The sequence below is a fragment of the Gadus chalcogrammus genome, chromosome 15 (assembly GCF_026213295.1).
Source record: "Gadus chalcogrammus isolate NIFS_2021 chromosome 15, NIFS_Gcha_1.0, whole genome shotgun sequence".
Lineage (NCBI taxonomy): Eukaryota > Metazoa > Chordata > Actinopteri > Gadiformes > Gadidae > Gadus > Gadus chalcogrammus.
Genome location: NC_079426.1, coordinates 6086079 through 6101443, shown reverse-complemented (window position 1 = coordinate 6101443; position 15365 = coordinate 6086079). Strand labels below are relative to the sequence as shown.

At 48.2% G+C, this 15365-nt stretch overlaps 1 protein-coding gene and 1 long non-coding RNA gene across 3 annotated transcripts; both read left to right on the top strand.

Moving 5' to 3' along the window:
• Window positions 1-5783: 5783 nt before the first annotated feature.
• Window positions 5784-6810, top strand: LOC130404318 (uncharacterized). 2 transcript variants are annotated; one of them, XR_008904218.1, is made up of 3 exons: window positions 5784-6119; window positions 6217-6352; window positions 6619-6810. It is a non-coding gene; the product is annotated as an uncharacterized LOC130404318 (long non-coding RNA). The 2 variants fall into 2 exon arrangements; XR_008904219.1 differs by having other exon boundaries at window positions 6616-6810.
• Window positions 6811-6900: 90 nt separating this feature from the next.
• Window positions 6901-8502, top strand: LOC130404313 (transmembrane protein 121). The gene has a single exon (XM_056608976.1). It carries the CDS (start codon window positions 6901-6903, stop codon window positions 7879-7881), a length of 981 nt encoding a protein of 326 aa, XP_056464951.1. The 3' UTR covers window positions 7882-8502.
• Window positions 8503-15365: the final 6863 nt, after the last annotated feature.

The following is a 15365-nucleotide window of genomic DNA, read 5'->3' as shown; positions in this document are numbered from 1 at the left end:
ATTTTTTTAAATAATCATCATACACATTTACCTTTAAATTATTCTCTAAGCTTTTAACACAATTTTAGTTTGATGAATTAAACAGATGTCGTCCATTTGATCCTTAAAATATCACAAACAGTTCTAAAAGAGATCGAAACGAAACCACACTTATTTCATTCAATGCAAAGTGCACAGAAAACCTGCAGATTCAACAACCTAATAATTACTCAATACAGCAAGAAATAAAGTGTACTTTTGTCAGGAAATGCACATGCCTCACAAAGAATTTAATTTTGAATGTTTTACACTAACTATCATTCAGTTCTACCTTTCAATTATCAACAAACCTTTTGAATTTTTTGTCAAAAGTGATGTGAAATGACCCATGTGAAACGAGTCGTCCGTTTGGATGGTTCTCCGTGAGTCTCAGAAGGCGATGTGCACAGTGGAACACCCCTTTGGATTATCGTTCACATGTGCTTCGTCAAAAAGTATTTTCCCACGCAGGGAGCTAAAGCCGATATTTTCAACAACATTAAAACCCAGAGGAACCCCTTTAAGCCTGCCGAGGCTTGCTTCAAAACATCCTCACCTCATTATTCCTCTGCAACAACCTGAGAGTACCAGGCGTACATGAGTTCCCATCCGTGTTGACTGTCAGAAGTTGAATGGATTTACCTTGAAGATGTTTTCTTCAATTGTATGAAAGTATTGCACTCCTGTTATTGCGGTTTTTTAACACACTTTGGTGTATAAGTCTTACACTAATGATTTAACGTACTATCAAATCAACATCTATCTCAATTTTCAAGTAGGCAACAAATTTGGCCCTTGATTTACCTCTAGAACCATATACAATCGACAACAGCAGACAGTACTGTTTTGAATGAGGTATACTTTACAATGATATATCACCTCCGTTCCTCTCTCCCCTACCCGCACATCTCTCCCCCCAATACAGACAGACACACTGGTTCTCAAACCCACCCCTCCCCTCCCAATCCCCCCCCCCCCCCCCTGGGTCCCAGGGGAGATGGGGACCTCTTCCCATCCCCCCCATCAGTTACACTCCTGATGGGAATATTTAAGGATGGGAAGCTTTAATGCCCCCATTTGTTTCCCTGCGGGTAATCGATAGTCGCAGGGCTACTGCTAATGTGATTTATGTGTCCTATTTCCGCTGTTATGCTTCATGTACAAATTGTCTCGGGTGATGTAAATACCCCCATCTATTCACCCGCCGCTGACACTGTCCGCTGCTGTGCCCATCTGATGCCATTAGTTTATGTTTGCGTTTTGTTTGAGTTGTTGTCGTCTTCTGTAAATTGCGTCGTGGTGGCTGTCGAGACATATGCTTGAAATGTCAGCCCGTTTGAATGTAAAATATGTTGATGACTCTGGTGGCGATTCTAATTAGTAGGTTTTTCTTTGTCATCTCGTGGAACAACAGCGAGAAATTAATGATGCAGACGCTCTGACTCTGCCCGTCAGCAGCGTCGGAGACCTGAAATAATTTAATCAGCTTCTTCACACGCACAGGCACAGAGATAGTTATTTTCACTACCTGGGGATATTATGGCCCTGCTCTGACCTTTTATAGAAATAATCATAAATTAACTGCACAATATCCCCAGTTTCTTCCATCTTTTAGTTTCCCTAACAAGAACTAGTACAATATCCAAAACAGTTCTGAAAAAGACTGAAACAAAACCACACTTAGTTAATTCCATACAAAGTGAACAGAAAACCTGCAGACGCTACAACCTAATAATTAAACAACACAGTAGCAAATAAATTCACGTTTGTTAGAATTAACAGTGCCACTAAACTAAGCCAGGAATTATTCTTGCCCCATTATTTGTCCTCCTACAATAGGAAGCAGGAAAATCCAACTCCGGCGTCTCAGCGTTTTTTTTGTGCACGGTTGTCTGTTTTGTGATGTAGGATCGGAGCTTACCATGCAGCCTCGAACCAAATAATTCACATCTTTTCACAATTCAAAATGTGACCCATTACTTACATTTCTCAAGAAAACTCTTTAATACATCTTCTATTGCCTACCTTAACCTTAAGCTACATATTGAGAGGGTTGCTTTGAAGGTCATTCCACAATAGTGGCTCTGTACAAATCTGAAAAGCAACCAAAATAAATAAACATGGATTCTACGAAACAAATTCTACAAAACAAGACAAATTCTACGAAACAAACCACTGCTTTCCCTAATGCTACGTTTCATAACAGCCTGAATTGGGTTGTTTGTGCAGACTCCTGCATAAGAGGATATTCAATTCCCCATTCCATGGTACAATAGGATGCGGAATGGCTCTACATGGTTGAATGTGGTGTTCCAGTGCTGAAAACAGTGCGAGCACGGCCTGCCAGGGGCCCTCGCCTGGGGGGCCAAGGACAAAGGTGTGGGGGACAGTGAGAAGGCAGAGAGGGGGGGGGGGGGAAGGATGAGGTTGAAGTAATAAGAAGCGGTTTCACAGTGATTTGGCCTTGCGGTAAGCTCTCCCGATGATTTCATCATGAAATTCAAGGGCAACCAACTCCAGAGGAAACTTATGTTGTCAGGACGGACAGCAGCTTTAGTACATCGGTCGTTGAGTGTATGCCTGTGTATGATTTCTATGTAAGAAATGAAGACCGAATGAACAATGTTTAAAAACAGCTTTAAAACAATGAACCGTGTTTTTAATGCTAACATTATACAGTTATCTTAAAACATTCACTGAATCCAAAATAAAAAAAAACATTAAAATCAAATGGGACAGACAATTAGGTTCCTCCAGATCCAAACTCAACTGGAAGTGGAAGTTTGGTGATGTTACCCCTGTCTTAGGCTAGATAGTACATCATGAAGGGCATGTAAATAAGGTCATCAATAATAAATACGCTAGATTCCTCATGGGGTCTGGAGCGCATGGAAGGACGTATAGATCCGTATTAATGCACCCGTCCTGATTTCAGGGGGTGATTAGGAAGGAGTGTTCCTGCCACTGCTCCTTCCAATGTGCCTTGTCTGTGTTGCAACAAGCTCCCCGGGACTTCCATATGTATATGAGAAACTGATGCAAGGAGCAGATAAGGTTGTGTGTGTTGAGAGCAGCATTTGGGGAACCTTTGAAGGGAATACATGACTAGGAATTCAATAGGCAATGCCTTAGTCACGCCTCGCAAACCACCAACCCACGTCTACCTCTCCCAGCTGATATTTAAATAGGACCCGGCTACGGTTCACAATGTTTATAACTGACTTTCGGAGCAAACTGCATTCCGCTGGAGACCCGTCTCCGACATCATAAAAATGCCGCAAATCAAGCTCTGTGAAATATGGATGTTCTGGTAGGGAATCACAATTTTACTGATGCCGTCATTGAGACTTCGTCATAATTTCTCTTTTAATTAGGGGCCCGTAAATATTGTGGAAAGCGTCAATAAGGAGGCGATATCATAGACGCAGAGGCACACACAGGCAACCACCTTCCCCCCTTTCACGTCCCTCTCCCCCGCACCGAGACATTGTGCCTCCTTCTGAGAGGACAGTCACCTGAAGGCGTCAGACAGGCATCCATGATGGCAGCTGTCAGCGATCGACAGGTCCTCCTCCAACAACAACCCAATCGGTTGAAGGTGTCAGAAAAGGCCAAATCGACTAACTGAATAGAATAGCGCCAATCAATTAAAAATAACATATTTGTATCCAAATGACCTGTGGTTGGAAAAAGGTAAAACCCACCATGGAGATGATCCACGACCTGTTTGGTGCGAAGGGGAAATGGATTAGGGGTAATTAGCCCACACCCGGAGGAGTAGACAATGTGCCTTATCCCCTCCCCCTCTTCCCGTCGGCGGTTAGTTTTCTTTCCGTCAATACAAACATCTGAATAAATCCTCCATCTCCATTTCAGGAATTAACACATCACTCAGGAGAGGAACACACACAGCCTCCAACCCCCCTTCTCCCCCCCATCCCACCCCGTAACAGCGGGTTTTCTGGGCTGATTCGTTCATGTTACTCTGTTGCTCTCTCCCTCTTTCGCTTTCCCCCCCCCCCCATCCCCCCCCCATTTCTCCCTCTCAGCTTGGTCCCTGGTCTTCACCCCCCTAGTCTCCACCCCTACCACCGCATCCCTCCCTGCTGGGTCCCTGGTCGCCACCCCCCCCCCCCCTCCCCCCTGGTCTCCCCCTCCCCGTCTCTCCCTCCCACCTCGGTCCCTGATCTCCACCACCTCTGGGGATCGATCCAGAAGGCTCTCCTGTCAGAGGCAGCTTTTGTAGCGCCGTCTCCCTCCCTAAACTCCCGCTCAACCGCAGACAGCCTGCTGGGCGACAGACAGCCTGCTGGGAGACAGACAGCCTGCTGGGAGACAGACAGCCTGCTGGGAGACACGCTTTACTCCCCTCCCCCTCCCTTGGTACTGCCATCCGCCCGCCCCCCTGGTTAATTATTGACTGTTTTATTATTTCATGCGTCTTGATTTTTCAACTCCAACTGCCAAAACATCTCCACCACTGGGAGGAGAAGGGGCAGAAGGAGGAGACGGAGGGCACGTTTCACAGGCTTCACCCCGCGGGAGGCGAGGAGGGGAGGAGGCGCGGTGGTGGGGAGCAAACAGCCTGCAACTCACAGAGGGGAATTAGCAGGCAAACACTGAACGCAGCAAAGACCACAAACAGACGCATGCAGGAGGCAGTACAGGAGAAAGTGGGGAAGAGAAGTCGCGCTTCTTTCTAAGATGTAAAAGGTTGGCTGCTTTTCCTCCTGGCTCCCTCCTCTCCCCTTCCTCCCCCATCCTCTGGATAAGTTCCTCTCTCACCCCCCCCCTCCTCTCTCTTTCTCTCCTCTCTCTACCCTCTCTCTCTCTCTCCCATCTCTCTCTCCCCTCTCTCTCCCCCTCTCGCTCTCCCTCCCATCTCTCTCTCTCCCCTCTCTCTCTCTCTCTCTCCTCTCTCCTCCCTCTCCTCTCTCTGTCTCCCCCCTCTCTCTCTCTCCTCTCCCTCTCTCTCTCTCTCCCTCTGCAGCTGTGGTCGACTGAGCGTCACCAACAGCGAGTGCCTTTACTTCAGCGGCAGAGGGAAGAGAGAGAGGAGCAGAGATACAGGGAGCAGGGAGCAGGGAGTGAGCCCGAGAGAGAGGAGAGAGCCAGAGCAGGAAGAGAGGAGAAGACAGAAGCAGCCGCGATCCGGAGAGAGTCTGCTGCCTGAAGCGCCAAGAGCGGAGGACCTGTGACTTGGCTGCGGGTGCAGCAGTGAAGGGAGAGGCGGAGACGGAGTGAGGGGAGAGAGGGGAGAGAGGGGAGAGAGGGGGGTCCGGGTTCTGGCACACCATGTTAGGAGGAGACGCAGGAGTGACCAGTGCCGCCGCTGTCCCTACCGACGCTGGCAGGGGCTCCTGAGAGGAGACCCAGGAGGGAGAGAGAGAGAGAGAGAGAGTACCAGGGAGGGGAGAGAGAGAGAGAGAGAGAGAGAGGAGCAGAGAGAGAGAGAGAGAGAGAGAGAGAGAGAAGAGGAGAGAGAAGGGAGAAAAAAGAGAGTACCAGGGAGGGAGGAGAGAGAGAGAGAGAGAGAGAGAGGAGAGAGAGGGAATAACGCTACAGCGATGATTTCACAACGGGGGCAGCCTTTTACACCAATCCAAGGAGACAGCTGAAACCTTCACACGCACTTGCGCACACACACGCAAACAGACACGCACGCACGCACCGCACACACTCGCGTCGCGCATGCGAATAAACACACACACACGTGCTCGTTTCGCTTTTTTTTTTTTTTTTCTAATAGCACATGAGAGTACACAACTTAAACACTGACAGACACAAGCTTTCACCCCGCACACACACAAACAGCGACAGAGGTTTAAATCCACAGACCCACACAGAGCGGAAAGAAGAGTACGGAACGGCAAATGCTGCATTTCCCTGTTGATGGATATCTGAAGACGGAGGGGAAAACTTCTCCGTAGGAATACCTCGGTCTGATTCTCTGCGGGACCGAATGCAGAGATTTCCTTCGCCCTCCTTAAAATAACTTTAGCACTTGGCGGACACGGAGTTGGGGTTTAAGACCGCTTCGTAAGCACAACACCCAGTAACCTCTATCCGTTAATACCCTTGCTCTGAATCAGCCCCGAGAAGTAAGTGGATTATATTTTTGGGGGCGATTTCTTTTTTGCATTCGACTTTAGCATGAAGGAATTCTTTTTTTTTCCCGGCTGGATTTACGTGTGTCAGAGAGGAGAGGATCTGCCGGCTTCTCTCTCTTCCTGTGCCATGGATTACAGATGGGCTTTGTGATTTCCCACCGCAGTCTCATGGATGATCTCTCCTCGCTCTCCGTCTTTAGGATCAAGTACAAAGAGGGACACAAGTGAGTATCCAGCCCCTTATTTCGTCCCTTTCATCTACAAATCACGAGCTAGAATGAAAACAATGGTTTTAAGAAAAAGAGACCAGAAAACATAATTGGTTTGGGAGTAAAATAATCTGCAGTGTTGAATTTGTAAGTAAAGTGACTGATCCAGCGATGGCATGTGACACGTCGCAAATCATTAAATCTCTGTTAGATATAGGACGTTGTAGCCTACTGTACTGTGGAATTATCCGACTAAATCAGAGTTCCTGTCTGCTCAGCAGGTGGCTTCGTCGCGCGCTGAGATTGATTGAAGTGATCTGTGTGAATCCCATTAGTGCGACTTGAAAACCAGCCAAGGCAGGAGTAATGGGGAGGACCACCACTGTCACACGCCGCTAACGGATCAGCCCCCCCGCCGGACAAACGACACACTCTGACCTTGGTCGACAAAAAAAAATACCGAGCTAAGCTCCCTCCCCCGCCCCTCCCCCCTCCTCCTCCTCCCCTACGCCCCTCCTCCCCAGCCCCCCACCCACCAACCCCCCTCGCTTCCCCACGCAAGCATGGTCCCGCCGCCCCCCACCAACAAGCCCCACGTGTGTCTCTCCACCATCCTGATCATGAGCAGCATGGCCCTGATCGACGCCTACCTGGTAGAGCAGAACCACGGGCCGCGCAAGATCGGCATCTGCATCATGGTGATCGTGGGGGACATCTGCTTCCTGATCGTGCTGCGCTACGTGGCCGTGTGGGTGGGCGCCGAGGTGCGCACCGCCAAGCGCGGCTACGCCATGGTGCTCTGGTTCCTCTACATCTTCGTGCTGGAGATCAAGGTGTACTTTGTGTACCAGAACTACAAGGCGGACCGGAAGAGCCTGGACGCGCTGGCCCGGAAGGCGCTGACCCTTCTGCTCTCCATCTGCATCCCCGTGCTGTTCGTGGTGCTGGTGGCCATCGACCACATGGAGTACGTGCGCAACTTCAAGAAGAGGGAGGAGATCCGCAACCGCCTGTTCTGGGTGGTGGTGGACCTGCTGGACATCCTGGACATCCAGGCCAACCTGTGGGAGCCCCAGAAGAAGGGCCTGCCGCTGTGGGCCGAGGGCCTGATGTTCTTCTACTGCTACATCCTGCTGCTGGTGCTGCCCTGCGTGTCCCTGAGCGAGATCAGCATGCAGGGCATCAACATCGTGCCGCACAAGATGCTGCTGTACCCCATCCTGAGCCTGGTCACCATCAACGTCATCACGCTGTTCATCCGCGGCGGGAACATGCTGCTGTACCGGGACGCCCGCGTCTCAGGTATCCTGATCGGGAAGAACGTGCTGGCCATCATACTGAAGACCTGCAGCTTCGTGCAGTACCGGCGGCAGATGCTCAGCGCGCCCCCGGCCTTCGGGGTGGAGCTGCAGAAGAACTCGGCGGCCGCCGCCCACCACCAGCACCACCACGCCGCCCGCCACCCGTCCCCGTCCCTGCCCCAGGTGGTGATGCAGGACCAGACGCCTCTGCCCGAGGTGACCACCACGTGTGAGCACACATGACGGCGGGGTGCGGCGCCGGGCGACGAGGCGACGTCTGATTGGACGCGCGGCGGCAGCAGCAGCCCCAGGGGGACGGGAGGGGCACAAGGGTTGGAGGTTGAGGGCGGGGGTGAGGTGAAGGGCGAGACGGACGTCTCCGGTACACAGTAGAGCCGGGTTCTCGGTTCAGGCTCCGTGGCACACGCACACTCGTCGTGACATTGCAGAGCCAGGAGCAGGGACGTACCGAAACGGTGGTCATGGTGCCGATTACAGAATCACTTGTGACTTTGTCGAAACATTTACCCCCCCCAGTTAGTTGAGTTGATGTGTATTTTTGCTAATTATGGAAGAAACGACACAACAAAAAAAACACCTAAAGAGGCCACCAGGCTAGAGTCTATTTTTCAACTGTGTGTATTGCATTGTAAGCCTAAACTAAAAGCGTTTGATGTACTGTGCTTTCTTTATGCTCAAACTTTGTCTTCAAGTAGTTGAAGGCTTTACGGTATTAAAATATGAAGCAAAAAAAAACGATTACGACAAGGTAAAAGTGACAAACAAGTAAAAAATATATAAAATGAGCTCAGATTTCTCGTGAAGGAAAAATGTATTTTATATGTAAATCTTTGATAAAGTATTGTGTACAAGCACGCTTTCTTTGTGTTTTACTGGGAACTCCTGCATAGAGATAGGTGTTTAAACAACAGAATGACGATGAGAATGTTTTTTTATTTTTATGAAATTGACATCGAGGTCTCAACATTAACTTCAATAACGAAGAAAAATAGCCAAGGCCTTTTCTACTCTAATGTAATCCATAATTGCAGGCTAATCGAATAGCCAGAGGGGTGCATCCGTGACGTTATTCTTCTGTGGCCTCAAACTTCTGTCCAGACTGCTTATTTGGAGCTCGATGAATGACGATGGGAGTTGAAGTGACACAACAAAGATAAACGTTTACTTCACTTGGTAGCACTGTTAAACATTGGGAGCCGGGTGAAACGACTGCAAAGGGAAAATATGCCTGACTGTGAATCTATGGGCTAGCGTGAGGTGCTATGAGGAAGGGGGTGCACTGCAGATGAATAAATTATTCCTGCATAGGGGGGAAAACAACCCTAGCATTAATTTAAAGGACTGCTAGCTAACGACTAGCCTTTGATGTTTATCCTTTTTTTATGCCGCCTATAAGTAAAGTGAAGTGCCACAATGTGAACATCGACACTTCCACAGTATCAGACAAATCTGACTCTCTCTTGGCATCCTTTACCATGGCCATCTGTTGAGCCCCATCGCTTGGTTGGTGAATTGTGCGTTGTTAATTGTGGCTAAATTGTGAATTATAAACCATGTAACTGTGGCACCAAATAATTGTGATAATGACAGAGCTTGACCTCATGTCACTGACATGCAAATGGAGTGGGCCTGTTCATGTTGTTAGCTAATGATTCAGCCTAGTGTATGTAAAGAAGAAGATTTCAGGCAGAGACTGGTAGAAGCTTCTCCTTTGCTATAAGTGCAGCAGCCACAAATGGCCACCTTACTGTGTCAGGAACCAAACTGTGACACTCACCGCTGTTGGAATAACTGATGTCCTTCCTTTCATACCTGTATATAGGCTCCGGTAAATGCAAGTAATTATGTGTTTCACAAAGCAAGAGGTTTCAATTATTGGTCCGATGATACAGACAGGAAAATCTTTTTGGCCTGAGACTTCAATTGATCGTTGGAAATGAAGTAATATGAAGAACCTTACCATTTTCTTTGCGGACAAAGGATATCAAGGTCTTTGATTTGAGGCGGCACTTATATATTGTATAGGGCTCTAAATCCATATATTTATATTCAGTCACCACTGTATGAATAGCTTCAGGGCAAGAAAATCTCAAACACATACCGGCGGTGCACGAAAAGTTGAGCAGTGCTGAAAGTTGAACACATTTGCCTTTCAGCGCTGAATTAGCATGTATTTAGCATGTCGGCATAGCCTTCCTCTGTTGTGCTCTTCATCTACCTCCTCCCGCTGCTGAATATATGCATGCCATGCTAATTGCAAAAGGTGCGTGTGTGTGACCTTGAAGTCCTATGTGCCTCCCTGCATTCTCCTATAGTCAGCTGGGAAAACCCCCCCTCCTCCCCACTCGCCCCTCACTCCCTCTGCAACTCTGACTGCTGGGTACAGAAGATGGATGGGTGGACTGAGGATGCTTTGGAAGATGTGGGGTTCAATCCCCTCCTGGTTGTACTGGAGAACATCGCGGGGCTTGCAGAAATACTGACGGCGCGACTGCACACTCGGGACCTAGTCTAGAAAGTCTGGGATCCCTGGCGCAGGACTTACAAGTTTGAGGCGGCAGGCGCGGAAAGCTCACATGTTCATCTCCAGACAGAAGTAAGGCTGGTCTGAAAACCGTGACGGTGTGAGTGCTGGAGCTGTGATGGTGGATAGCAGGTTGTGTTGGAGTCAACACCGCCCACGCACGCTGCTTCATCCTCCACCGTTCGCCCTAATTGGTTCTGATGACGGCAACAACAAAGTTTATGATAGGTATATATTTTGGAATTTGGAATTCGATCATTTGTTTTTCTAATCAGCGTCACTCATCTGCCCTGACTGCCTTCTTATAGGCACTGTGGCTATGATTTATGAGCTACGATTGGAGTATAATTTGTGAGGAATGCCATACCATCTGTCAGCCATGAGTGAAATGCTCTTTGAGGCTGTCTCTTCGGAGACGACTGCGCCTGCCTCGGTGCGAGACCATTTGTTTTCGATGGCTTCCGGCTTATTTCCGATCGGTTCAGTGCATCCATTTTACCTGTCAATCACAGGTGCGGGGGCGCAACACTTCTGAATGGTGGGGGGAGGGAGTGGGTAGGGAGAGGTGGGAGGGTGGCTCGGGAGAGGAGCGGGGGTGGAGGGGACTCTTGTTTTGGTTGTTTAGTTTCAAAATCCTGCTCTCTTCCACCCCTTTCAGATCTGCCTCGTTGCAAACGTCAACCGTCACCGACAGCAGCTTTCAACATTTCACACATTTCCCAATAAACTCATCGCAGGTTTTCCCCTTGATATACATTTCCGAGCTCAAACCCCCATGAGGAACACTGCTTTCTTTGTGCTCTGTGTATATATAACCGACAGTTAAGATGTGCCGTTCTTTTGACCTGCTTGGAACACGGCTGTGAATTCAATCAATTAAAATGAGGTATGCGCTATTTCGGCATTTAGAAGAAATCACACCCACGCAGCACACTCGATACACTGCTGTTAGAAGTCTCAGTGTTTTACTGCATGCATGTTGCATATTCAGTTCAACATTCACTTCAATCAGCAACTTGCTTCTCCCTTAACCCATATTGTTTCTACATTTCCTAAAAAATACAGTGGTAATTGTCGACGACACACCTAATGCGTCACATGCCGTCAGATATGAGGTCATGACCTCTTGACCTGCCACGGTGAAATATGTTGATCATTGCTTATCTCTGTCCCAATCCGAAATCAATAAGATTTACAGTGTATGATTGATGTGCCATTGATGTGGATTTGGCATTGACATGCACTGTTGCTCAGCAACCCATTCCAGTTTGCCTGCACTTATTCGACCAAATTTAAATTTAGAGGCATTGCAAATAAAAAAAAAACGGCATAAACCGATGTACTCTCACTTTCCCAGCGCTGCATTTCGAGCAAAACCTCGAGCCGTCATGGAATGAGATTGGGCGTGTGGGACGGGTTTCAATCCAGGGGTTTCCTGCCCTATTTTGTGGGACACCAGGGGGCACTGGGCAACGTCTCTCTCAACTCGAACAACGACGAGAAACACCAGAAAAAATTAACTGCAGATATTTACCCAGCACGCCTCTCACCTGCTGATTATCTCAGTTTACATCCGGTAAACAAAAGCTTGATCCCTCATGATAATAAACACTCAAATGGCTCATCCGCAGACTTAAACGTGCCAGGGTTGTTTATCCTCGGAGGGGGGCAACACTCCTCCCCACCCCACCCCTCCAGCAGCCACAAGTGTGCCTCTCTGGCCGCATGCCAACCCAATCTGCAGCCACCACCACCTACCCTCTCCCGGATGAATGTTGCATTCATCCAGGCCACACTTTTCCTTTTTTCTCCCCGCGCCTCGCACTCTGGAATGTTAATAAACGAGGGAGTGTGGGGGCGGGGGGGGGCATCGCCTCCCCCCTGCTTACAGCGCTAACAGTGACAGAGCGACCCGTGTAGGGAGACCAGGACTCAGAGCCACGGTGTAGTCGGGGTCTGACCTTCCAGCACACTCCCACAGGGGCCGCTGCTGAGACCGGGCGCCACCAGACAGATCTTACCACGCATGGCTGATTCGAAAGGAACAAGGCAAGAGTATATTAATAGATAAATAGATCAATAAAGATGCAGGTTTTTGTATCATGGGATTTGGTTTTTTCTTGTATAATGACAGATGTCGTGGAGTCAGTCGCCATTGGGTTTGTAGCACTCCTCGCTTGAAACCTTTTAACAATGTAGACCACTGCTTTTGACTTTTAAATTGGCATGGATGATGACCGAGGATGACCGATGACAACAATCATAGTGTACAGAGTGTAAAAAAATGATTGGATCAGCGACTGGTGCTTTTCAGCAGCATTGTAACCCCTGTTTATATACTCTTTGCCAAAATGTTGGAAAGGCAGAAGCTGAGGACATAAAAGGGAGCACTTTAACCGTTGTAAAGCAGTGAACAGTGGAGCCACGCCAAGTGTGGACCAACACTTTTATGTGCATTAAGCTAAAATCATCTCACACTGTTTTCCTGATGAATAGCACTTGAGGGAATTCAACCTCGAGTATTTCATTTACATTAATTGCGGGGTACAACTTAGTACCCCATACGCTCAGTGCTTGAAAGAGACGAAAGGATTCATCAAGTGTGTCAGGTGGCGAGACAGTAACCACTGAGACAAGGGAGTATTCTGGGTCCTCTTCAAACAACCAGCGCTAGCTGATTATCAATAATTCACCTCAGCTTGGCCCTCGTTGTCCTTGGAAACGCACATAACCGCTACCAGACCATAATTGTTTACCTAATTGAAAATAAATAAATGAAAAAGGCATTTCAAAACACACGCATCACCAGCAACATAAACCAGTTAGCCTTAGTAGCTCACTTGCTCTCAGAAGGCAGGGGTTCAATATTAAACCGCGCCTGTTTAATGAGAACTGATGCCCCATAATGCCGTGACCTTGTTCCTACAGCCGACAGCGTGTTGCATACCACCGCGGTTCGCCCAGCCACCTGCAGGCTCGCGGGTTCAAATCCCATGTCGTTAGCCACATGGCAATCGCCTTAGTCATATTTTAAGGTTCATCTTGTATTTAACGTCAAAAAAGCCAAAGTCAAATAGATGAATCATGGAATATAAAAGGCACTCTGGTTGGCTTAGGACATAGCCAATGATGCAGAGTGAATCAGCAGCATTAGGAGAGTGGATTCAAGTTAGATATCACAATTTGGCTAAAATATGACTAAGGCAATTATCCTATGAGGCGATAAGCCTCATAGCGATATACAACACAACAATCGTCAGAGGGGTTTCTTGTGCATCGACCTGCTCTGGTATTCCCTTCCCATCACAAACACACACAGATAACAGCCGGCTTACACCAGGAGGATCAGGGAGGGTCTTTGCTTGAGGTTCTGTGTTGCTGCTGCCAGATATTGTTGCCTTGGTTGGATAAGTCAACGACAGAGGGCCCACAGGCATGAGGTGTGATGACATTTAGAGTCATCCACGGCAGCTTCCCGGGAGAGACAGGGTTACCCATGCACACACGCATCTGTGCTTTGTTTAGCATCTTTGTTTACACCTATTGTCTGCTGGGATGTAGGCTCTGGAAAGCCAACAACATCAGGCATCATACCACCATGCCGCGACGCTCTGTATGGCGGTATGACGGTATTTACTCCTTAAACAATGTTTACTGCGACCTCGTTGCGTTACAGCAGTTTGTACGTTGTGTGACAAATTATTTTTTGGAAGGACTACAAAGCAACACGCAGAAATGTTGAACGTGTATACATATTTAAATCACATCTAGGGCATTTAGCAGACGCTTCTATCCAAAGCGACTTACAATAAGTACATTTGTCAGAAGAAAGAGAAACAATATATCGCTGTCGGTACAGTAAGGATGTTCGTAGAACCAAGTGCCAAGCTCTAACAATCGTTAGGTTAACCCGTTCCCAAAACAAAGATAGCTAGGATAGAAGCACTATTTTGAAGTACATCATAGCAAATGATTGGTGTACCTTGTAAGTAGGTATACCACCGTATTGCTGCTCATCAGCAGTACGGTGGGAGGGTGCCGGTCATTAGAGTGACTTTTTAATGTGATGGGGAATGGTCAAAAGGTGCATCAGATGGTTGTAAATTACTGTGATGTATAACGCCAGACAGCGAGGAGGGTGTGGATAAACTACCCTGAGAACGCAGCAGCCAATTCTCTGCTGTGTGAATGTGTGTGTGTGTGTGTGTGTGTGTGTGTGTGTGTGTGTGTGTGTGTGTGTGTGTTTGTGTGTGTGTGTGTGTGTGTGTGTGTGTGGGTGAGGAGGGGGCAGAGTTTCTTAGCAGTTAATAACCATCAAGGGTGGTGTGTATGTGTGTGTGTACGTGTGAACTTATTGGAGCGAGTGTGTGAATGTGCGCATCATTGTGTGTGCCTGTGTCTATATGTATATGTTAGACTGTGTGTGATTGTGTGTGTGTACGTACATATGTGCCTGGGTGTGTGCGTTTATCTGTGTGCACCTGTGTTTGTACGTACATGCCTGTGAGACTTTGTTTGTGTGTTTGTGTGTATGTATGTGCGTATAAGACTTTGCAAATGTGTGTGTGTACGTAAGAGTGCCTGCATGTGTGTGCCTGCTTGTCTACGTACATGCACGTGAGACTTTGTGTGTGCGTGTGTAAGTACGTGCACGTGGGACTTTGTGTGTGCGTGTGTGTACGTACGTGCACGTGACTTTGTGTGTGTGTGCGTGTGTACATGCGTGCGTGTGTGTGTGTGTGTGTGTGTGTGTGTGTGTGTGTGTGTGTGTGTGTGTGTGTGTGTGTGTGTGTGTGTGTGTGTGTGTGTGTGTGTGTGTGTGTGTGTGTGTGTGTGTGTGTGTGTGTGTGTGTGTGTGTGCACACACGTGAGTGTAAGGCTTGGTGTTTGTGTCTGTTTGTGCATAACAGTCCCTCTATACGTGCGCCTGTGTGTACGTGCACGTGCGTATGCATGCACCTGCATGTGCCTGTGTCTGTGGAGGACAGCTTGGACATCGAAGAGCTTTTATAGATGGCGGCATTGAGCTGTGGCCACTGAGACCCAGGGAACAGAGGAGGGATGAGTCACGAGCTCCCCAAACAACCATTACCCCACCCTCCTGCACAGCGGCTGGGGAGAAACTGTTTAGCCAAGATAGGGAGCGACCAGGAGGACGTTCCCCTGTGGTTCCAGATTTCTG